At 30.2% G+C, this 25,873-nt stretch overlaps 1 protein-coding gene across 7 annotated transcripts in view; it reads left to right on the top strand.

Moving 5' to 3' along the window:
- The window catches only part of Actn (alpha actinin), a 164,469-nt gene that overhangs the window by 74,500 nt on the left and 64,096 nt on the right, over nucleotides 1-25,873 (top strand). For 4 of the 7 annotated variants that reach the window (XM_080176554.1, XM_080176551.1, XM_080176550.1 and 1 more), the window contains 4 exons: nucleotides 7,389-7,466; nucleotides 8,313-8,369; nucleotides 19,397-19,470; nucleotides 25,118-25,183. In XM_080176554.1, coding sequence (XP_080032680.1) covers nucleotides 7,389-7,466; nucleotides 8,313-8,369; nucleotides 19,397-19,470; nucleotides 25,118-25,183 — 275 coding nt within the window. Of the gene's footprint in view, nucleotides 1-7,388; nucleotides 7,467-8,311; nucleotides 8,370-19,396; nucleotides 19,471-25,117; nucleotides 25,184-25,873 lie in introns of all 7 variants that reach the window. The other 3 variants (XM_080176556.1, XM_080176552.1, XM_080176557.1) reach the window with 1 other exon arrangement.

The raw sequence follows: 25,873 nt of genomic DNA, 5'->3' as shown, positions 1-25,873 counted from the left end.
CATTTAAAGTTTCTGTTCCACAAGATATTTATTTATTGTTGAGAATCACTATCCCTGTTTTTGAATTGTCCAGAAATACCCACACTTAGGTATGTCCCCCCCCCCCCCCCATACCCATCATCCCTGTAACTCTGTAACTGTCCCCCCTTACATATTTCTATTTACCAGGGAGGGAGGGGACATTGGGCTGTTAATTACACCTGTCCCCAAAGTTTCTTATTCGTTGGCTCAAGAACTTTAGGGACTTTCATTTAATTTTAATTGGTTGGTTCATTAATGTTTCAACCAGTAATTGTAATCTAAAGAAGGGGTAATTTCGTGTATCATTATTGGTGATGTACAATAATTTATCAGCCACTGTCGTATCCCTCTTGATCCCTGCTATTTACTCTTTTCAAAACCTAAATGCCGCGCGCCACACCCGCACACTCGTTCAAATACTCTCTCTCGACTTAAAAACTTGTTATTCATTTTACTATTAGAAAAGATTAAGTCATCCTAGAACAATTTTACTGTGTTAAATACATTGTTAAATATTATTTTTCTTTAGAATTGACCTAAGACGCCAAAAAAAAACTTTTAATGTTCCCAAAAGATTTGGTTTATTATTATGCACTTTGAACTTAGCAAAGCCTTTGATAAAATTCTATATTTGTCTTTAGGATAAATAAAAGAAGAAAACAAAATAATGTAACAAAAAGGTTTTACAACTTTTCAATAACTTTATATAGAGAAATAAAATTTTAAAAATCTAAAGCACGCTTAAATTTATGTTCAGATCTACCTAACTTTCTTAATTTATATGTTTTAATTTTTCAGGTAAGTTATAACTATAATGATGGTCTATTAAAAGTGGATATAATATACGTGGATATTATCCCTAGGGAAATTTGAGAATGTTACTTTAGTCCTCATTTATTGGTCAGTACTTTCCTCTAAAGTAAAGGATGGGGTTCATGGTGGGTAACGTTACATTAGCCAGCTGGAAGAAACATTTTATTAGAGTAGGCGAAAATATGGTGCAACATCCAATTAATTATTTATCGATTTTAATAAAATCTATAATACAAAGTAGAACGATGTCTGTCTTTCTGTCCGTCTGTCCCTTAAGATCTCGGTAACCACTGAACCGATCGGATTATACTCTTCAGGGTATATACCTATTGGTCTTGTGGTGGTTTTAAGCTATTTTCTTTGGGGGTGGGACACCCCCAACACCCTAAAAATGAAAAAATCACACCCTCATTTTTTTTTCTTTTCTATTATTTAAAATTAGTGGTGGATTGTGGGCTTCTCACCAGGTACCTAATTTTTTTTTCATTAATTACCTCTTGAGCAAAGCCCCTAGAGGCTAAGGGCGAAGCCGCTAGTACTAAATATTTCAATTGAAACTTTGAATTAATGATAGGGAATCAATAAGGACACTTATCTTCAATTATCAAAACTTAAAACTGCTTTGGAGTTAGGTAGATCTATGAATTAGGTATACAAAATGAAATGAAGGCAATTCTATCACCTTAGATAGGTACGCCTATGAGTGAAGGGATAGGTCAACGAACATAGTTTTTTTGTGATTCCAGTCAATATTTGTTAAATATATGTTTAAATTTTCTTGAATTGAATTATAAAAATGAATTCAGCCACAAATTAGCTAAATTTGCTCCCTCTTAATTATCATGTAATATATGTATGCATGTATATTAATATATATAAAATGTGTGATGTCACTAGATATTCTTACTATATCCTACAAATATACAAATACTCAATCTCTCTCTCTTTCCCATTCTCTTTCTCTCTCATGCCCTTTTTTCTTTTAAACAATTCTTGTGTAATTTTTAGACCTAGCTTGAGGTTACTCTACCTTCTCTTTAACCCTCCAAGATCACCCCCTTTTAATTCATAACCCTTTTGAACCCCCTGTGTACACAACCCCCCACGAAAACTTTCTCCGTTGGCCCACGCCCCTTTTGAACTAGTTGTAGTATAGAGCTGACCGGTCTGGCCACAGCACACACACAGGTGTGCGTGTGTGTGAGTGTGATAGAAAGGTGGAAAGCTTGTGTTATATCTCTCCTACTTAGTGTGGTGCAGATAGAGCTGACCTTATATCCTTGAATTTTTAGAAATTCAGGGACTTTTATACTCCCTGTAATTGCAACTCTTCAATTTTCTAAAAAATACACATTTTAACTAGCCTAAAACTGCCTTAAAATTACCAAAATTTAAAAATAAAAAGAATATAATTTTAGTGTGAAATGCTTGTAAAAATTGTAATAATTGCGCCAGTTTTACAGATCCTTTCTAGCTGGATTCTAGTGGACAGCTAGTGGAGAGTGATCACACACAGTTACATACATACATACATACACATGTATATTATATGGGGCTATTTTTAATACTATTTGTCCCATAATGTACATGTACATATGCGCTGGTGATTTTGTGCTAGAAGCCTTAAAGTTAGAGATTATATATTTGTGATTATTTTTTATTGTATTTTAAGTGATTTCAAACTCATTTTTATATGGTACATTTTTAAAAAAATTCCTTGCGATTTTTTAATGAAAATCAATAACCATAAGAATAATTAAAATAAATTGTCATAATACCCCCAATTTTATTTTGTAAAGGTATATTTTCAGCCTTCCTTAGGCTTTAGAAAATGAGCCGAAACCTTTCTACAAAAACACTATTTTTAACTTTTTGTCAGACGGACGCGGTTTTCTTAGATTCTATTTTAACCTTGTTGAGGGAAATAGTATTTCAATACTCCACTAAAATTTTCGCCAGCCCAAAAATTGGATATGATTCATTTTTGCAAGTTATTTTACAAAATGATTGTTAAAAACAGATTAGTTGAAAGTTGTGTATCTAATCTAATCTAGATTTGCTTCACAACTTATCATCCTTGTTTTCTAATACAGATATTTTTGATTCAAGATATAAGATAAAGATACCTGAAAAAAACCCGTAAAAAATAAACATTGAAAACTTTTTATTTATGCTTTTGAAGAACCAAATCTAAATACTAGACAGTTGATTAAGACGGACAAACAGACAGATAAACACGTATAAATGCTAGGGAGGGAGGACACATTAATATTTTCGCTGGCTTAAAACGTTGGGTACTTTTATTAAAGTTCAATTAGTTATATTAAATCAGCATTGTCCAAACTTTTTAACCAATAATTATACAGAAGGGGTAATTAATCATTTCTGACATACATCGATATATCGTCCATTGTCTTGTCCCTCAAGATCCCTGATCAGACAAACACTCTACTTAAAATATAGTAGATTAAGAATTAGATTTTTTTGAAGAATCATTGTCAATGTTCCAGTATTTTGTGTATCAATTTGATCGGGAAAACAGCGTGAAAAACAGAATTATTTTAGCTGTATTTCAAATACAAGCTGTAAATCAGGATTAAATTATCCTTGTCAAAATATCTGTAGCATTTCTCCCCTTTTTCTTTGCAGCCAAGCCATTCTATAACTTACTTTGGTTGACCGTCTTCTTTTTCGACCGTGAGGTAAATGAGAAAACTTCTTAAACTTTCTGTGTAAATTCTCCTAACCAATGAGCATATCTTTAATAACATACTTTGTCTGTCTATTTAAATTCTGCATTTCTTCTTATGGATATTTTCATTCTTGTTTCAAATTTTATTTGCCTTTGCGAACATTTAATAGATGGGCTTCAAAATTGCTACAATTAAATTTAATAATAATATTTCAGAAGTTAAAAGGAAAATCTGCGGTGAAAGGTTTAGAGAGAGTAGCCTCTAGTACAAATCTATATAAATATCCAATATAGATACTATATTTTGACTAGTTAGAAAGTTAGAGGCAAACTAGTTTTTCCTGTTATATTTTTTCTGTATTTTTGTATCCCCATAGTTGTGGTAAAGCCTTTCTCTGTAAGTAGTAAAATTTTCAATAACTCCAATGAGACGTGACTAAGGCGGGTTTAAGAGTTATCTTTGCACATCAGAAGTACTGTACATAAGCAGGGTTGATCAGGCAGATCTTCTAATGATAAACTATCTAATTAATATCGCTAGAAACCACATTTCTTGACTTCTATTTATAAACAATGTATTTGGCTAAAAACTAAAATTCAAACTTTTCTTTTCATTACATGCTTTGAGTAAGCTAAAAGTAATCCAGCTGCTGCCCTCTAGCATATATCAGCTGTTTATTCATATATTGGTTGATAAACATTCCATGAAAACATACAAAGCTTCCCTGAAAATAAATTTTTTTTAAAATTTGAATGATTAAAAGATATATTAACATCCTATCTCTTAATTTTCACAAACTGTACTTTTAATTTAATTTAGTATAATTGTTAGTGCATGTATATATGCTAATTCTGTCTATAACTTGCTTCTGAAGAAAATTTAACATATCAATATTACACTAAGATTAATGGGTATGAATAATATGAATGGAAATATGACTATAAAACATTGAATAAATACCTAAGTAAACCGCCTTAGATTAATGATCTGAAGATACATTCAGATTTAAAAAAGGGTTAGAAATGCCCCGATTAAAAAACTACATCCTGATCTTCTCTTTATAGATTACGAGCAGCCACCAAAGGCAGAAATTGATTGGAATATTATTTTATTTGTAACTTTTCTTTATGGCCAGTAAAGTGATTGATTGATTTAGATCACTAAATGTAATTTAAAACCAAAGTATCTTGAGGTGTAGGACAATGGATGATAAATCAATGCAAACCTCCAATAATGATAATAAACAAAAATAACCCTCTTTCGTAGATGAAAATTTTTAGTGGAAGTTTGGACACTGTTAGCTTGTAAAACCCAATCCTAATTTGATATCCAAAAAGTTTTTACGTGGACTAATAACTTTAATTGTTAGCACATTTTACAGTCCACTTTCTCCTCCCTCCCTGAAAGGACTATATTCAATTCATAGTGTAAAATCACAAAACCCTTGAACTAACCTGGAAAAATATATTTTGATTCAAAATAGTTATTAAAATACCTATTTCTCATAGATTTAAGTTTCAAGTAATTTATTTAAAAAAACTTATTTATTAACTTAATAATGGTCGATCATTATTAAGTAGCTGTGCTTAGAAAAAAACTTTTTGCATATGGAGCAAATATGAAATGAATTTAATTGCACTAACAAACCTTTGTTGGAAAATTGTTACATTGTCTGTACTGTTTATACTTTTTTTTATTAAAGTGTAGGTGTAGCCTCTAGCGTTAATAGCTTCGCTTAAAGAGGGGTTGGTTGTTATCACCCCCCCCCCCCTTCTTTTAATCATAAATGTTATTTTTGTTTAAAACAAAAGAAGGGGGAGTGATATTTTTTTCTTTGGGTCTTTTATTATTGACGCCCCCCCCCCCCCCAACAAAAGTTTTAAAAACCTGGCCCGATCAGAAAATTCACAGAATATTGTAGATTGATCTTCTTAAAATTGTTGTATTTACTTTTAATTGCTCAAACACATTTCTTAAAGAAACTTACATGTATTTCTTTTCGTTTTTTTAATGCTCTTTGGATAAAATAATATTATTTAAGCTGTATAATTCTATGAAGTAAAGATTGGCGGCCATTTTGCATTACTATGACCTAAATATTAAATAGTAGAGTACATCTCACTATCTTCTAATAAAGTCTTCAAAACTTATTTCATCTTTCATTTTATCCTTTTAACAGTGAAGCTACTCTATAATTTACATGTGGCTGTTGGTCCACAATGGAAATTATATTTTTATGGATGGTATCAGAGGTAGAAGGATGATTTTTTGGTTGTTGAATATTGAATCATATACACCTAACCAATGATCATTACTGTAATTTTTATAATGTAATTATCATTATTGTAAGTCTGTCCTTTACCTTTGCATCGTATTACAAACACCTTTCCGCGGATAGTATTTATGAAATATTGTAGATGAATTCCAGTCCTGTTGGCTCATAGGTGCAGAACTGGTTTCAATCCAGAGGCCACTACCCGGAATTGAACCTATCTCTACTAGTTTTCTTGCAATTTTGAATGATGTTATCCTTGTGTTTATATCACTTTTATTTGATCTCTATAACTTCCTTTCTTTCTCACTGTTTCTTTGTCTCTATGTTATTTTAATTCTCTTTAATCATTTGATACTTTAACTCACATTAAATTAATATAAAGGTTTAAATAGCACAGTACAGCTACTCTATAATCTAGCATGTTGACATTAGAGGGATTATATTGCCAATGTGTATGATAGACATCTGCTAATTTTTGTGTAGATCCCCAGAACTGTGTATCGTATTTAGACATAAAAGTTTTTTCTAGACAGAATCTCTTATTTTTAGTAAGACAAAATGATTTAATATCCCTTGCTGCACTATAATGTAAAGTTTTGTCTTGTTACTTTTATAGAATAAAAACAAATATACATCGAGTTTAAAAACTGATTAAATACTAAATTGATGAAAAATATTAGTTCAGTGACTAAAAAAATCTCCTTTTTGGGGGTTAAATAGTAGTGTATTACGTAATTCTCCTAAGAATTTTGCAATTCGTTATAAGCAAAGTGTTTCACAAATTCAATAAATAGAGCAGTACTGTTATGTTTCTCTTTGATAAAAAAATACATAAAGTGGTGTTGGCAATTCACAAGTGTAAAGAAGGTTTGTCACTAAAGCCTTATCATTTCCAAAGTTTCTTATAGAAAGGGATCATACATTATAAATCAAATTATTCGCCCCTAGCCTCTAGAGGCTTTGCCCCAAGAGGGTTTTTTTTTGAGAGAGGGGGGGGGTGTCAGTCGCCCCACTATTTTATTTTTTGTTTTAAAAGAAATTTTTTTGGGGGGTATTTTTCATTTTTTGTGGGGTTGGGGAAGTCCCACCCCCAAGAAAATAGTTATAAACCTTCCTGGGACCTTCCTGGTTCTACTTTGTATTATAGATACATTAATATTAAGAATTTAAGAGCATAGACGGGGGGACAAAAGAACCATATTTTAGAGTTGCTATGCTTTTTAAAAGTTCCCTAAATCATTGTTTTACTAATTGGAAAGGTATTATTTAGCATCTACATTTTATTTAAGTTTTTAAAATAATTGGACGTCTGACACTTGCAAAAATGCAACCAAAAATTTCACCTATTTTTTAAACATTAAATTCTCAGTAATTATAAAAAGCGCAGCTTTTTAAAATTTTAGAAATATCTTTTTTAACCATATGCCCTTAAAATTTGTGACATTAGAAAACAGTTCATTTAAATTGTATTTTATTCTATATTGACAATCACCGCATGTTGTATAATAATAACATTACTTCTTCAGAGAGCTATGGAAAAATTATCCCATCAATTTCAAACTTGTAATACCTTTTTTTATTTTCAGATGGCGCAATATGCGAACCCGAACCAGTTCGGGGCCCCAATGGACGAGAATCAATACATGGAGCAGGAGAGCAAAGAAAATATATCTCAGAACTATTTTGTCATATTTATTTTTCTTCAAAAATTTAAGTAAACTTTTTCAATATTGAGCGATTTTATTTTACAATTTTACATTCTTATTTTTGAACGTAATTTTTCTTGTTAATTTTATTAACTATACCTAAGCATTCCGTTTTTGGTTTTACAATATATGAATCCGAAAAATGTGTTGGCTAAATCTTTCATTTTTACAGACTGCTAGTAACTTTGCTTTTTATGAATTTAATCTGCCATTAGTTTCCTTGAAGTATTAAGTTACTAAAAGCCAGTGAAACAGGGGTGTATATAATAGAGACGTTAAAATACTGCTTGTATGTCAGGTGCACGACAAATAAGATTAATGTTAATACCTAGGAAAATTTGGGTACCATGCACTCCTAGGACATCCAGACCAATAGGGAGGTAGGTTGTGCTAAAATTCCGTAAAGGTGTGAGTTTTAAAGCTTAAAAACAGTAGTAGAACGATAATATTCACTTTCTAAGTATTTTAAAAAAAAAAATTTATCTATAGGTTTTTTCAATAAGGAATACACATGTTTAGTGTATATTATCGTTCTACTACAGTTTTTAAGCATTAAAACTCACACCTTTACGGAATTTTAGCACAACCTAAGTCTCCCTTATTTGAGAAAAAATGGTTTTATTTCACTACTGGTATTATTACTGGTTTTAAAAAATTGTCTGCCTAAAAAATCCAGATAAACTGTCAATAAAAAACATAGTTGAACGAAAAAAGCACCCCTGCATGAACTTTATGACGCCATTTTTAACCGCCAAAACTAGGAATATTTTCTCCATATTCGAATATATTTTCACTGGATAGGAAGGAGAGTGGGAGAGAGAGGGACTCCTCGACCCAGCATGGGAGAAACAGCAACGCAAGGTAAGGTCTACAAATATGGGATCATGGAAAACGAAGTAGCGGGTTTCTTGGTTCTTTCACAGTAGCTTTTTATAGGTTATCTTAGGTTAATGTTAATGATTGCCACCCCGCAGGGGCTAGAAATAGAAGAAAAGCCACTGTGAACAAACGACGAAACCCGCTACTTCGTTTTGTTTTCATGATCCGAAATATGTGAATATATGATAAAAGAGTCAGTGGGGGAAAATCAGATTGCATACTTATAGAGATTCTTTGCTTAGTATTTGTTTAAAAAATGGCAAAAAAGAATAGTATTGTATTTTAATCTACTGAAAAAGTAATATCTAATAAAGTTTTAATTAAAATGATGTAGAAAATTATTTTCTTTCCTGTAAGTATTTTCCTTTAAAAGTATAAAAAAATTTATATTCCCAATTACTTTTATAAGGCTTGCAACCCGTAATTATATAATATGTATTTTATATTTATTAGTTTGTATATTCAATTATATCTTATACCTATACAAGAAGTATAAATATAAAAGTATTCAAAGAATCAATTTTGTGAAGTGTATTTTTTATTATATTATATTTTTACAATTTTATGTGTAAAGCAAACACAGGATAATTTTTGTAATCTTTGTTCTAAGAATGAAGAAAATATGGAAGTATCTCTTTTATTTTCAATTAGACCACTCAATGAAACGTCCCCCTTTTGGACCTTTGCGGGTGTTTTGTAGGTTGGGTTTTATTTATAGACAGCTTTCTCCGCGGATATTAAAATGAAAAATTATAGGATGAAAACCAGTGTTGTTTGGTCCTGGCTCACAAAACTAGTATTGATTTTTAATTTTTGTTTCAATGTTAAGGAAAATTTGTCTGTAATACGAGGTTTATTATATGTATGATTTTTAAGTATGTCTAAAAACCGGTTCTAAACCAGCGGATATTAATCGGTTTCGAATCCATATTGGAATATTATTAAAATCCTATTTTACCTCATATTGTCATGCAAAAGTTGGAGATCAAATATTCTTTTTGCAAGGGTCTTATCTAATTGTTAGAAAACTGTTCAAATTTTCCAATTTTTGTGAAAAATCAATTTGTTCATACTGTTATTCTTTCATTTATCTACAGATAGGGTCCCCCCCCCCCCCTTACTCTTTATCAGGGAAAGGACAGTGACGTTTAGATTAATTTAGAGCCATTTCTTAGAATAATAGTATGCAAATATAGTCGCATATAATCATATCTCAATATTGTTTCATTGAATGAAAGAGGACAGAATTACCGTCCATTGTATTATCTCTGATTTTAATTGCAGATTTAAGAAAGTAAAGAGTTTGAGTTTATAAAAAAAATGCTATGGTAGATTTTTATGTTTAAAGCTGTTAAAAAAAGCCTAATTTTCAGTTCAATTTTATTTGGTTTCAAATTAATCTCTTGGTTATAGAAATCTACACAAAAAAGACTACTATTAGCAGCAATCCCAATTCAGTTGTAACACTTGAATAGCAAAACGAAAATATGCGTATTACAGAGTAGCTTTACTACTACGTAATCAATTTTATAGTTAAAATAGTTTCACCTTTGGTTAGAGATAATTCAAAAGAATTTATTATTTCCCATGTTTTTGCTTATTTAAGCAAGCTTGTTAAGTAGCTGGCAATAAAATATATTTTAGTAGAGGATCTAGAAATGGACCTTGTCAGAGTAAAGAAACTAGATCTTAAAATATAAAAAAGTTCTCCAATTTGTTTTCATGCTTCCCTTATAGAATTAAATCAGGAAAATTGGACTAAAAATGGAACGTTTAAGGAGTATATAATACTTAATGTTCTGTTTTCTATAATTATACATGACCAATTTCTGAGGTACACTGCATATATATATGTAGTAAAATAATATAAAAGCTTTAAATTTCTTATCTTTCATAAAATGTGTTAACTTATCCCGTTGAGTTTATAATACCTATATTTTCGAAATTCATTTGTAGATAAAATTATGTCCAAACTTAGAGCGGCATTAACTAAGAAAGAATTGTTCAAAAAATTATGTATTGTCTATTTTAAGAATCCCATCTTTTAAAAACTTCAAATTATAAAACAAACAAGTAATTTGCTGTTTTATATGAACTTATTGACATGTCCTAGTTATATAGTAATGACCCACATGACCCACGTAAAGCTACATTGTAAAGAAGAACCATATCGGTTCAGCGGTTAGCAAAATCCCTCTGTACAGACATACACCCTGTTATATATAAGGAATTCGTTACATTCAGTCTTTTTTATTCATTTTGCTCTCACTGCGTCATTTAATTAATAATCATGAATTAATTTTTCTATATTAATTAAGTCTCACTAAACGAAATGCCAAATCCATATTTTAATAAATAATTAAGATTAGTTTCTTTCATATCTTTCATTCAATTAGAATATTTTTTTTTGCAGTGAATTTAGTTTTGTTTTTGTTAATTAAAGTTAAGTTTATAAGTAAATTCATCAAATTCCTATGAAATAGATAACAAGAGGTTATTCATTTTGATGACTTTTTAAAGGAAATTTTAGTTTTATGACTCAAAGTAAATTTATGTTATTTACATTTAAGTGAGTTTGTCAAAAACAAGATTTTGGTTTTTGACCAAGTTAATGTTTGTTAATGAATTATTTATCTGACAGTATATACTTTAAATTATACTTAATATTTATAGCGCTGATTCATTTTGTTTTAGAAGTCTATAGTCTTGAAATTTCCATTTTAGGGAAAATTCATATCGGCCCCTAGATGCTAGGGTTGTATTTGCTATTTTCTTACATTACATCAGCATGTATCAATCATTGAATTAATCTTCACCCAAATTCCAAAAATTAAATTTAGGAAACTCTTTATAAAAAATTACGTCATACAACACATATTACCAATGATAGGCCAATACACAGACTAAATTATCAATGGTAGGCCAGTATACATTTAATTGGCCAAAGGAAGGCCAGTAGTCATTTATAGGTAGCTTTTAAATTTAGCTTTTGATAATTGTAGAAATAATTAAGAAACCTCCTTGTCCATTTCTATCCTTACTAATAAATTACTTGCTGCGCTGCTAATGGCTGAAAATTATCTTGTTTTAATCCTTTATTGAAAGTGTGGTGCGAATATAATGTTGGTGAGTATTCACAGCCGCATATACATCACATTGTAATTCTATATTATATCAACAGCACAAAATAGCCTATTTTCTTTTTACTTTCCTTAAAAATAAAAATATTCCCAATGTTATTTTTATGTGAATCTTTGCATAAAAGTAACAGGATGTCTGTTTGTCTTTGTGTACCAAGGGATCTTAATAACCACAGAACCTGTATGATTCTCCTTTACAGTGTAGATTTTTATTGGTCCTGGAACTAACTATTTTTGGGGGAGGGTACTACAACCCTCTCAAGATAACTCCCCCCTTTAAGAAAATGACATACAAGAAATTTTTTTTCTTCTCACTTTTTACTTTTCAAACAAAATTTGATAGTGGGGGGTATTCAACTTTTTCCACCATGTTCCTCAACCTCATGTGCCCCTAGAGGCCCCTAAAAACACAATATAAATTTGATAATATGTGAAATGGAATGCACACCCGCGAATTTATGAAGCGAATATAATTGGTCTCCCTCACTCCCACGTTCCTTATTTACCACAGGGATATTCTTCCTGAAGAAAAACTTCCATATCTTAAAATACTAGAGTTGGCTCGATATAACTATCTCACTATTGGCTAGTTTTCTATAAGTACATATCTATTTATCTATTTCAATTTTCCTCCCTCGCCATTACTATCTAAAAGAAAGAAGTAAAGTTTAATATTTTAAATGATTTTTAAAAGATTTCTTCAATTATATTTTTTATTTACATTACCATCACCAAAGGGTTAATATGATTAAAATTTTAGTTTTAATATTTGAACACTACGGAAGTGTCGCCACAATCGAATTCTTTTAAAACAGAGTTTTCTTAGATTTTCCATATTATGAACGTATATTTTTTGTTTATTAAATCAAGATTAAATACTTCAATATAATTCAAATATCAACATGGATTGAAAAACTTCATTTATTCCATAAACAAATAGAATAAAGGTCTTATCGCTTTGGTCAGTGAGAGTTTAATGAGGATTATTGGAGCACTATGAACATTTATTCCTTGGAAAACTTGAGCTCATTTATAGACATTTATTTCCTATATAGATCTGACATGGATCTTGAAGCAATAAAGCAGGCTGTTTTGTAAATGTTAAAAATTGGAAGAATCTATTAAATAAAAGTTATCGCAAATATACTTAGTAAATAAGGAAATATAGAAAATACATATCATATGATAATGTATGATTTTTTTTACACTGTTATTATACATTGGCGCTTAAAATACGACAAAATTTACCGCATTTTTGTAATATTGCACATGCAGGAATAGGTTTCCAAATTGTACCTATAATATGGTGATCTCACATGACAAAATTTGTAATATCTACCTTGTTCGTCTACGAAGGGGAGAAAGAAATTTCAAGTTTTGTCAAATGTTCACTCATTGCCAGTAATTGATCATTATGATCAAACCTTAAAACCCTCATTTTACCCTCTCAACACTTTTAACCCCCCCCCCCCCCCCCTTCAAAACCACTAATGTCTCCCATTTTGACCCCTAAATATAAAAAAGCTTGGACGTCACGGAAATAAATATTTCAGGTACCAAATCCCTGTCTTTTCTCTCTATATATATATGATACATTTGTGGTAAAGATCAGGGGTAAAGGATTCAAGATATTAAATAGAGAGGATTGTTTTTTCAACTTTTACATAATAAAACATTGATTTTAATCGTGTAACTGTAAGGTTACTCTTTTATTAAGCTTGTATAAATTTTGTAGATGGTTGGGTTATAAACTGAAATAAACATTATACAATTCAAATAGATTTAAATTCCTTCCTTAATTAAACCCAAAATTTGTTCAGCCTTCTCATAGAGTTTACTAATAAGTTGTATCATATTCCTATATGCATACAAACCTGAAGCTATATGAGGTGGGGGAGAGTGAGGCAACTTTTGTCTACTTTTAGTTTTTAAAAGAAAAAATAATAGCCAATTTTGGGGTATTTTTTTCTAAGGGCAATTTTTCTTGGGAGGGTTATGAAACCCTCTCCCAACATTGTTAACAACATTCCCTGGGCCTATTAGAAGGTACATTGTAAAGGGGAATCATATCGGTTCAGCGGTACACACAAACAGACACCCTGTTAACTATATTAAAGATTACAAAGAAAAGAAATTTAAAAAAAAACTATAAATGGCTTATCTTAATGTTCGAAGCCCAACTCTTATAAGATAAATTTATAGCCTATTGCCCAACCCCCCTATCCCTGCGGGGAGATATAACAGGGTTTCATTTTCCAGGCAACGCCGGAAATGACTCTTGAGAAGCACATACTCGGGGTTTAAAGTCAATAAAACACCTTTATTACAGTATATGTACTGTATTACTGTACTACTACCGTACTGTCGCAATGCTTTGATTGTACAAAATGAGAATGAATCATATATATTTACTTTTCAGTGCTCTATGCACATTGCTTAACTGTTATTTTAAAAGTAAAAAAGATTGAATTTTTAAAAAAGTGAATTCTGACAACAAAATTGATTTGTGTTCGAGAAATTTTTATTTCAATGGCTTGTTCGACTTAAAGTATTGAAGTTCTTTCTAAGTCAAATGTTCTTAAAAGTTAAACTTTTTATTGTCTATTAAATGTTTTTTTTGGGATATTTAACCTTGAAATCATGAAAATTAATAAACAAAGATTAAAATGTCATTTTATTGTCAAATAACAAATTATTTACAATCTTATATCTGCAATAAATTACAATTATGAATATTTTGATTTATTACCTGGGAAAGTTTTCTCCTTCATTTCAATGAAATAAGGATTTAGATGAATTTTAACCCCTATTAATTTTGAATTGCAATATTATGCCATTGGTAGTGATAAGTTTATCTGTTATTGTCCTTTCCCTTCCTGAATTTGGTTTATATACCTATTTTACTTTTTTAACATGTTCGCACATTTGAAAAATTATTCCAGTATGGCTTTAAAACCAATTGATTTAATTTCCGCTAGTATTAAAACCTGTCATTCTGAAAATTTATGTATCGTTTAAAAGACAATTTTCTACTAAAACTAGAATTGGTCGTATAATTTTTAGTTTTACTATCTTTGGAAAGCTGTCTATAATACGATGCGTTAAATAACTAGTACCTTATTTAATTCCAGTAAATCTGAATTGATTTATGATTTATTTGCAAATGAATTTGAATTGGAAATCGATTAAAATTTAATTAAATTCATGATTTATAAGGTGCGGGGTAATTTTTATAGATCCTTCGTATTAATTGATCTTTTCATAATTAGTCATTAAAAAATTCCTTAAGTTATTTATCACATCGTATTATAGACAGCTTTCTGCGATTAGTAAAAGTTTTGTTGGCCCCGAGGGATCGAAGGCTTAGATCCCTACAAAACTGGTATTCATTTTTTTATCTAGCTAATATTTATTAGAATCTGTAAACTAAATTTATACTACAATAATTACGAAAAATCTGTAAAATGTACATCCCCTTTTTATGATCTGAGAAAATGAATGAAAGAAAGCAAATTGTAGTTTAAATTTAGCATGTTGTCTTTTGTGTTCTTCTTTCAAAGACATGGTAAAATATTATCAGCGGTTATGATACATTTCAAATATGCTACTTTATAGTAGGTATGTTTAAAAATATAGCTGATATTCTAAGTAATGATTCTTATTATATATGCACATCTTGTCTAGGTGTACATTGTTTTTTGGTCTGTATATCGGTCATGCTTCAAAAGACATAACCTTATTTTTAGATAGTTTCGGGATTTTCTTTGAGTTCTTTCATATTCTCTCTCTTTCTTTGTTATGACATCTGAACGTCTGCTCTATAACTCACTTTGTCCGTTTGTCCATTCCATGATTTTTTTTGTAGTTTGCTACCTATAGATGTTGTCATTCTTGTTCTTGTATTTTTTTCGCATCAAAAACCACATGTGTTTTGATATCTGATTTGAGAATATCTGTCACCCACCCTGTTATTGACCAGTCACCGAATCTGTACTAAAATGATTCACTTTGGACCATTTTTCAAATTTCGTGCATTTTTTTAAAATAAAAAGTTCCCAAAATATTGCATGTTTTTTTTATATTTTTATGCCTTTGTGCTGTTCATACATTAGTCCCCAACGTTTTTTAATAACATTCTTTTTCGTTGCCTAAACAATTTTGAAGACTTTTATTGAATTTTGATTGGTAGGTTCATTAGGTTGAGTGTCCTAACGTTTCAACTACTAATTGTTATCTACAGAAGGTGTTATTTTGTGTATTAACATTTTGGATGTAACTAAATTTATCGGCCATTGTCTTATCCCTTTAGATCCCTGAAGATAATGCTTTCTTTTTTCATTTTTTTGTCAAATCTTAAATCCCTTTGGTCCATTGGCTTCAAGGGTGATTAAATGACAAATAAGGGGACAGTACATGGTGCCAGATTATTTTCTGATTTGTCATACTGTTCATGTTACAATGGTATAGTCCAACATTTCCTTTTTTTCTCTAATATATTAAAAGTGATTATTCATAAAGGAAAGTAAACATTCAATACTATTTGCTAGTAGTGGAGCTACCCGATAACTAGGGTATGTTCTTTCAGCTCGTCACATTATCAGAGAATGTACAGGAAAATCCCTTGTTTAAAAAGCATATCGCTCCATAAACATATAAATCTGTATTTAGCCCATAAAATATTTGTGTAATTTTAATACAATAGAGAACAACTATTTTTATCTTTGCTGTCTAATATTTCACTGTTCTCTTTTTTTTTATTTAATAACTTTGTTATTTTGTAAAATATTAAGATACTTTTGGCCATAATTGTCCTTGTTTTTATGTTATCTCTCCTCTATATTGTTTAATGATTGATACTAAGATAAGAAAATAGTAAATACAGTCCCTTACAATATTCTCATCCAATATGTTTAGTATAGCTGATCAGTCCAATTTGATCACACAACTTTATCTGCCATTTTTATCATCAGTTGCAGTGGATGTTGTGTCTTTTTATAATGTTATAAATAGAATTAAGTTATGTTATTAGATCTATAAATACATTAAATAATAAGTGATAAATAAACAGAAAGGAACGGATTGCTTTAGGATAAATTAATTTATCTGCTATTGTTCTATCCCGTAATCCGTTTTGTTCTGCTGTTTGACAGATTTTGAGGGACAACCACACATAAATACATTTCAAATGTCCTGTTTTTCATTTGCTTTTTTAGATTGTTGATGTTTGCTTAAATGATAATATTTAGTGAATTAATGACTTAAAAGTGAAATTATAATACAGTTGTTAAAATGTCTTCTGATCTTGACTCAAGTTTTAACTCGAGTTTAGTGGATAAAAATGGTCTTATGGACCACTTTTGGGAAACTCAACAACAAAAAGTAAGATTTTTAAACGTCCACCCACAACGACTTTAAACAATTGTCTTGTAGGTTTATTTTTAACTTTTTTGACAACAATTTTTGTATGGTATAATTATCCTATTCATCTGATTTTGGAAAAAAAATGATTCTTAGGACAACCAGGTTCAAAAGTTAAAGAGAAGCGTCTCTATTATCAAGTCCTAAATATGTAAGTATGTCCTTAAAAATAATTCTGTTTTAAGCAAATTAAGTTTATCAACAAGTTTATATACAATTTTTTTGATACTTTTAGATTAATATTCTGTCTATTAAATTTAATGTGTTCATATTCGTTTGTTCTGCCATTTAATTTCATAACTTAGCTTATATGGATGTTGTCATCCTTGTTTAAAATGTATATAAATCCCCTAATAAACACGTGTATAGATAATAATTACGATTTTTTACTTATCTTTAACATTACATGTATAAAATATGTATTAATAATAATTGTATGTACTAAATATATGTTGTCAAAGTTTACAGCAATGATGATAACATGCATTTGTAGCAGAATAAAACAAGGATCTAAAGGGATAAGCCAATAAATTGATAATACATCTCCAATGATATTGCCCCAAATTTCCCCTTCTTTAGATTGAAACATTTGACACTCTACTCAATGAACCAACCAATCAAATTTCAATTCAAAAGTTATCCCTTCCCTCCTAAGAATAAACAATATTTCTAAACACTTAAAGAATTTTTAAACATTCGTTTAAAGAGGGTACCTATAGGACATTTTCTCTATAATTTAATTTGTAAGAAATCACTTATTTTTTTTAGATTTGTTGACATTAGGATTTTCTTGTAATAAAAAATAAACACAAATTATATTTGTAGAGTAGCTGGGCTCTAGACTATGCAAGGTTAGATTTAAACTTTATGGTTTCTCTTATATAACAACTTTACAAATATTACAACTTTTATCAATACAAATCAATAAGAAGAGTTATTAGAAATACATCAACAATTTAATTCAGAGAGAGGGGACAAAGGGCTATTTATTTTTACTCTAGTCCTCAAAGTTTTGTAATAACGTTTTCTTATTCGTGCTTTGGCTTAAAAACTTTGGGAACTTTAGTAAATTTTGAAGGGTTGGGTCATTTATTTGAATGTTAAAACGTTTCAGCCACTAATTTTAATCTTCTGAAGGAGTAATTTGTGTAATGTCATTGGAGGTGTAAATCAATTTATCGGCCATTGTCTTATCCCTTTAGATCCCTGTATTTAATTGGATCTTTTGAAGTTCGCGAGAATGCTGTTTTAAGTTCAAATTTATTATCACAGCAGCAAAATACCTTTTATTGACTTTGGTATGGAAATAGAATAGGCCGAATCCTTCTTAAGGCTTTAATTTGTAATTGTAACACCATGGGGGCTATTTAAAGATTTTTTTATTTTGAGGACTCGGGTCTAGGGTTGGCGAGATCCTAACTGATCCTTAACCTTACTACCTTATATATTAGGACTAGCGGCTACGCCCCCTAGAAGCCTCTAGGGACACTGGTAGGAGGGGGAAAAGTCGACCTCATCCCATTTTAAATTTGAGTTTAAAAAGAGTTTTAAAAATTATTTTTGGGGGTAGGGGGGTGAAGACACCCTCTCCAAAATAGTTTAAAACCTTCCCAGGGCCTATAAGAAGCTTCACTGTAAAGTGGAACAATAATGTTTCAGCGTTTAGCGAGATCCTTCGGGACAGACAAAAAACGCTTACTACTTTATATAATAGGATAGTATTATGTTTTCCAAGATATGTAAAATATTTATTTTCCCATTATTGTTCTCTTTTTCCCTGACTATAACCGATATTCTATACAAAGCAAAAGATTAAAATTTGATAGTATTGAAATTTTTACAAGAAAAATTACACAATTTTTACATAAAAATATCAGTTAATCTTATAGTTTGGTGTAAAGAAATTTTAAGCTTTTTCTTTAAACATAAAAAGAAATATTTATTCAGTTAGCTTTTTTAATAATTCCAGGAAAATCATTTTATTTTAAGTACATTCATTACATTCTTCAATATGACATATAGCTTTCAAAAGTTCATCTTTTTCTTTTAACATTATTTAGAAACTTTTTTTTTACATTATCCATTAATAAAATATTATATTATTATAATGAATATAAAAATGTATAAATAAATGTATTATATTTTTTACTCGTTAAAAATTTAAATGTATTGTTTATCTTATTTTTAAATTATACAATCAATTTATACATAATTGTGTAATTTTATGTTTTTAAAATAAAAATCTATCGTTACAGCTCCAATGAGGTCGAAAAATGTACGAACGTCTATTAATTCTAACCCATTTTTGACCCTACTAGCTTACTTTATATTATATAAACTAGTTTTTATATGTTTTTGTAACTTCCTGAATTTTATCTATCATTCTATCGTAACAGCTCTAAAATGTGGTCAACAAAAGTCCGAACGTCCATTAATTCTGTCCTATTTTAGACCTTTACTGCATGGGTAAACTCTCATCTGAGAAAGGCTGGAACTCAGATCGAAAACATTGAAGAAGACTTCAGGTACGATAGATAGATAGATAGATACTGATAGATAGATACTTATAGTAAGATAGATAATGATAGACAGATACTATTAGATAGATAGGTAGATTCTTATAGAAAGATATATAGATAGATACTGAGAGGTAGTCAGGGAAGTAAGGGATATTGGACTGTAAATTACACTGGTACCCAAAGTTTTATAATCATGTTACCTTCCTCGTTGACTCAATAACTTTGGATACTTTTATTGAATTTTAATTGGATGATTCAACCAACAATTGTTATCTACATTGGGGATGTTTATGATTTCATCGTCCATTTACTAGATAATTATATTATTTTATTCATTGTTAAAAAAGGATGACAACATCCATAAAAGCGAAGCTCTGAAACGGCTAGACAAACGGACATTTAACACTTGTATAGTTTCAGAACTGAATAATCAGAATATAAATGAATAAGAGACAAAGCAAAATTGTGAGTAAATTTGTTGTAAAACTTCTTGATACAGGATAATGTTTTTGAACATACTTACATTTTAGGACTTGATTATAGAGTTGCTTTGCTTATAATATTGTACTTTGTTGTCCCAGGTGCCATTATACCAATGTTTAAAATGGACGTACGGACATTCTGGTAATGATTATAGAGTTGCTACGGTTTATAAATCATACCTAACTACTACAGGAATCACCATGCAAAGTTTGAAATCGATAGGACAATTCTAACATACCTAGATTAACGAAAAATGCTATCCGTTCCGGACGGACGTACGGACCGACCCTAATTATAAAAGGATTCGCTTTTAAAAATGTATCCTTTTAAAAAATATTTAAAAGAAAGAAGAAAAAAACACGAAACCTTTCAATTTTTCTTTTTCTACTTTGATCCAATTTTTTAAAGCTAATATATCCTAGTTTATTATGAACAAACGACGCACGTTTTGATTAAACAGTAGCGGCGCTTCTATAATTAATGTAATCTATCTACAAATCTCTGTATTAAAATGTAAAGCATAAAATAAAACACTTGTTTATGTATTTTAATTACAACTTTGCTTCTAATTAATTATTATTTCATTATAAAACAAGGGTAAGCACAGCAAAAACAAGCTAACAATATTGTAAAATTTTTAAAAAAAACAGTAGAATGTAATATAGTAATAACATTGGATTTTACAGCAAATTATTCAAGTGCTGCTGTTTGTTAAAACTTTAAAATCTTTGCTTTATACACCTTTTTTATAAGAGTAAGTTTACTTATATCATTTGAGTTTATAGACTCGACCAACAGTTAAACGGACAAATCAAAATTTTAGAGTAAATACGCTTTTCTTAAATAAAGAAGGAAGTAGGGAGGATGCTTATTTAATCTATGGAAGATTATTTCAAATTTGAAAAATATTAAGCCACTAAAATCGATCATAAAGAGAAAGTTTAATTTCGCATTTTAAAATACAATATTATGCGGATTTTATTACAAGATAAGAAATTATACTACATTTAACTGGTTGATAAGTTTTAGGCTTTTGGAATCACTGTCTTTCCATTATTTTATAAAAAAAAACACGATAAAGCATACATTTTAATTTTTACTTTTTAATTGATTATACATCAATTTGTCATTCATTGTCTTAATTCTTCAGATCCCTGGACAAAATATAATTTCTTTAGGTGCTATATACTAGACTATAAAAGTTTTTTTAATTTTTAATCAATATAATAGATTTGAAATCTGCATAAAATTTTAAGGATTTTTTATAAAATTATTTTTTTATATAATTCTTTATTTAAAGGCGCAAATACAAATTAAGTTAAATAATTTTGAGATCTGTGATTGGTGGATTGAAAACTATCTGTGCTCTGATTGGAGAAGCTTAAGTGACGTACATCATTCAACCAATTAGAGCGTAGGTAGTTTCCAATCCAGCTATCCTATTGGTCAAAATTTATTAACTTAAATCGTATTTGCGCCTTTAAATAAAGAATTATATAAAAAACGAATTTTATAAAAAATCCTTAAAATTTTATGCAGATTTCAAATCTATTATATTGATTAAAAATCTTTCCAACTTTTATAGTCTACTATATACCACTATCCCTAATTTTTGAGGCCTCAAAAAAAGTAATTTTCCTAAAAGCTCATTTGTTTAGTTGTTGGAATTCACAACCGCATATAATCCAGGAGGGAGGGGGCACTGGGCTATGTAATTCACTAGTCCCCAACTTTTTTATAAGAACGTTTACTTTTTCTTTGGCTCAGCAGCTTTGGGGACTCTACAGAAGGGGGTATTTTGTTTAATACCATCCGGGATGTACATCAATTTATCGGCCAATGTCTTATCCTTTTAGATCCCTGCATATAATCACATCACTATAGTGTTTATATTCGCAAATAAAACACAATAGCCAACAAATAAAAGGGGTGTTGTTATGATATATATGCGGTTCTGATTATTTAATAAAAAGTGAACATTTACGGAAACGAATGACCACCATGCGCAGCCTGGTAGTTACGAATCAATCAGTCATATAAAGTGATGGAAAATGCATAAAAGAATCCAGCAGATGCCGAAAAAAATGGTTTCTCTATAAGGATTAACTCTCAATATGCTCGGTAGCGTTGCAACTTTTTAACATATCACAAATTGGAAAAAAATTTAATAAATAGAAATTATTGATTCTTCTAGTTTTTAGCGCTATCTCTCAAATACCCTTTTGAGCTATGATAAACCTCACCCACTTAATTTGAAATAAATTGAAAATACGGTGGAAAGATAGTTTTTCGTTGGTTAGGTTAGATTGTTTTGGGTACTGGGTAGCCCCGCAGGGATAAGACATAAAAAAAATAAAACTACCTTCTCCCCCAATTTTTCAATTTATTTCCAAAAATAAGAGGGGGGAGGGGGAGTATCAGTGCTCAAATGATCACTTGTGGGAAAGCACAGTTTATTTTAACTTGATGTTTGAAGAATGAAAGAGGAAACAATACATTTGAATTTGAAGCAAATTTAATAGGCAAATTCCTCTTTTATTTCATAGGACCCTAAATTTTCCAACCAATTTAGATTTTCCAATTAATTGTAACTTTTGACTGTGTAACGCTTATTCTTAATTCGTATGTCGAGTCTAGTTTTGTCATGCTGATTTTTGTAGCATATTGTAATGAAAAAGTAGGAATAGAAATCAAAATAAAGGTTTAGATATAAATACTAAATACTAATTAAATAAAGTAGTAAGGTTTTGTTGTCCATAGAGATGGATCTCGCTGACCTCTAGACCGATTTGGTTCTTCTTTACATTAAAGCTTAACATAGGTCATGGGAAGACTTAAATATTTTGGAGGCCACTAGGGGCTTAAATGGGTAGGATAAAAAATGGCGCATTTCAAATAATGTGTTTAAATTTGTATTTAAATACTAACACAATGGCTGGATGTAAAAGAGCAGAAATTAAACAAAAGAAGATAGATTTATCCAGGGATCTTGAGGGATAAGACAATGGACAATAAATCGGTATACATCCCCAATAATGATAAACATAATTCTTTTTGTTCTGTATATGAAAATTATTGGTTGATAAGTTTTGAAACTTGATTGCCAACTAATAAGATATTGTGGTTAAAAAACTTTGTGTACCAGTCTAATTTATATTCCAATGTCCCCTCCCTTAACAGATTAACAGATGTTTAAACTAATATGAATAAAAAAAATTGAAGCTAAAGATTTTGTATAAAATTTGCTTTTCTGAATAAAAAGAAGCAATGAAACTGTTAATTATGAAAATGGGTTAGAAAAATTTATTTGATGAAAGAAAGGATTATAACAAATTCTCTCTCGCTTCTCTTTTTTTAAATGACCAATACTAAACATCAACATTTGTACTGTTTTTATGGCAATCTTCTTTCGTTGGTCCTTTGAAGTACAGTTCAGTAAAGGAATTGGGAGTAGTTACAGAATATTAGTTGAATAAACTGTATAAATTAATATTGCTCAGAAATGGTCATCATTCTTTCTTATTGTGGTGATCAAAGCTTGGCCATAATTAGGAGCTCGGAAACTTGCATAAATGCATACAGAAGGCTGCGTCGATTTTTGGATCAAATATAATATTACAAGAATAATTTTTAAAATATATAAAGCTAATTATCAAAAGTAAAAAACCTTTTTTTTGATTTTTAAAGATAAATTGATTATTTCTCTACTTTTTACAATCTGCTTCTATTCATGTCTAAAAACAGTTTTTAGTTACTTATGATCTAAGTGACATCCCCTTGTTCTTAATATGTTTTACTTCTTCATCTTTAACTTTAAATTAATGTTTTATTTCTAAATCTCAAAAATCGACGCCATCTAATTTAAATGAAGTCGATATTGGAAAACTGTAGAGTGTATCCAATCTCCTACTTCAATTAAAAACTGTAAAGAATATCCGAGAATTGAGGGATTATCACGATTTTTTTCTCCATATTTATGTTACGTGAGATAGGTTTTATTTGAAGAGACTTCGTATGCCAGGTTTTAAGGACAGTTCCCCTTATAATTCTTAATATTCCATATCGACAGTTGTCCTCAAAGTGTTTAGTCGAGCGCAGAACTTCCCACCTTTATTTTTGAAGAACAAGAGGGGGGAATGGGTTAGTTTTTAGTTTGTTTGCTTATTTCTTTAGGTAAGATTAGGTTTTATTAGTTTCTAGTTAGCCCTGCAGGGTTATTGTACCGGGAAAAAACTCACCGATATGCTCCACCAAAAAATACTTTATTGCAAACCAAACATTATTTTGATTTCATGATGCCTTAATCTTAGCTTGTATGCAAGTAAAGAGGATATTTTACTAGATAATGTCAATACAACTTTTATGCTCTTTGCATACACACACACACACACACACACACACACACACACACATACATCTTTAGGATTTAGATTTTTGTACCTTATTAAAAAGTAGCGGATACACCCCAAAGAGGCCTCTAGGGCAGGGTTTCGGATCCGCATTGATTTTATGCGGATCCGGATCCTCAAAATTTGGTCAGTGCGGATCCGGATCCGGATCCGGATCTTTGACAATAAAAATAAAATCACCAAATTTTTCAAAAAAAATTATTCTTTAATTCGAAGTCAAAAATACTTTTAATTTTCAAGTCTGAACCTAAACCTTAAAGATTGGCTCTCATCAAGAGAATGTCTGAGATTTTATATAAATTTAGGTAGATTTTTCCATTTTTTCCGCATTTTTTTGGAGTCTAAGGATCCGGATCCGCATTTTTTTGCGGATCCGGATCCGGATCCTTGGACTCAAAAATATGCGGATCCGGATCCAGATCCGGATCCGAAACCCTGCTCTAGGGGCACTTGAGGTGTGGGGTAGGGTGAAGTCAAAATCCATGTAAATTTTAGATTTAAAATGAAAATATTAAATACTTTTTTTGTTTTGGATCTTTTTTTTATTAGGACGATTTATCTTGGGAGAGTGGCCATATGCTCTCTATGGCCCCTATGAAAATAACAAACATTCCTAGGACTAATGAGAAGCTTCACAAAAAAAGATAAATATATCTATAAAGCGCTTAGCGAGATCCATCGGTACACACAGACAGACAGACACAGATCCTGTTACTTTTATACAAGGATAATCTATAATTTAATTTTAATTTTAATTTTAGAAATGGGTTGAAGCTTATGTTGCTCCTAGAGGTCATCTCCGGAGAGACACTGCCCAAGCCAGACAGGTAAACAAATAATTTTATTGCCATTAACGTATCCTTGACCTAAATATTTAGTGCGAAGCTACTCAATAATTCACTTTATCAGTCTCCCGTATGTTATGGGAAAATATGATTTTCTCAGCTTCTATTTAAGATAGACATCTGAAATTTTTAGTAAAGATTCCCTGTGTCAATAAGCATCCAATATATAATTTACTTGGTCCGTCGGTCTGCCGGTCATGCTTCAAAAACATAAATACTTAGGTGTCTTTTTTATTACATAATAAGTTAACCTACTCATATATAGCAACATTGTTTAATATTAATTAAGTTTTGCATTAGATTAAATGAAATATCATGTACACCAGGGAGGGAGACCATTGTGATGATTATTTAATCTACAGCCCTTTCTTCCCCCTTAAATTATCATTTTTAAGGGCAGTATTAAAAAAAATGGCGGAAGATTTATTTTATAACCAAAGTACCTACCTACCCTACCCCTGTTTAAATCTGATTATGAAAGCGCAACTCATTCATGACCCAAAAAGCATTCACGGACACGTGGACAAGTTTTAAGAAAAATAAATTATAGCGCAAATGAACAAAGCCAAGTTATATGCTGGGAGGGAGGGTATATTGGACTCTAAATTACACTCGTGAGTCGTACCCATAGTTTTGTAAATATGTTTTTTTTATCCGATGGCTTAAAAATTA

The sequence above is a fragment of the Acartia tonsa genome, chromosome 11 (assembly GCF_053477335.1).
Source record: "Acartia tonsa isolate MP-2025a chromosome 11, ASM5347733v1, whole genome shotgun sequence".
Lineage (NCBI taxonomy): Eukaryota > Metazoa > Arthropoda > Copepoda > Calanoida > Acartiidae > Acartia > Acartia tonsa.
This window is presented reverse-complemented; position numbering and strand designations above follow the sequence as displayed.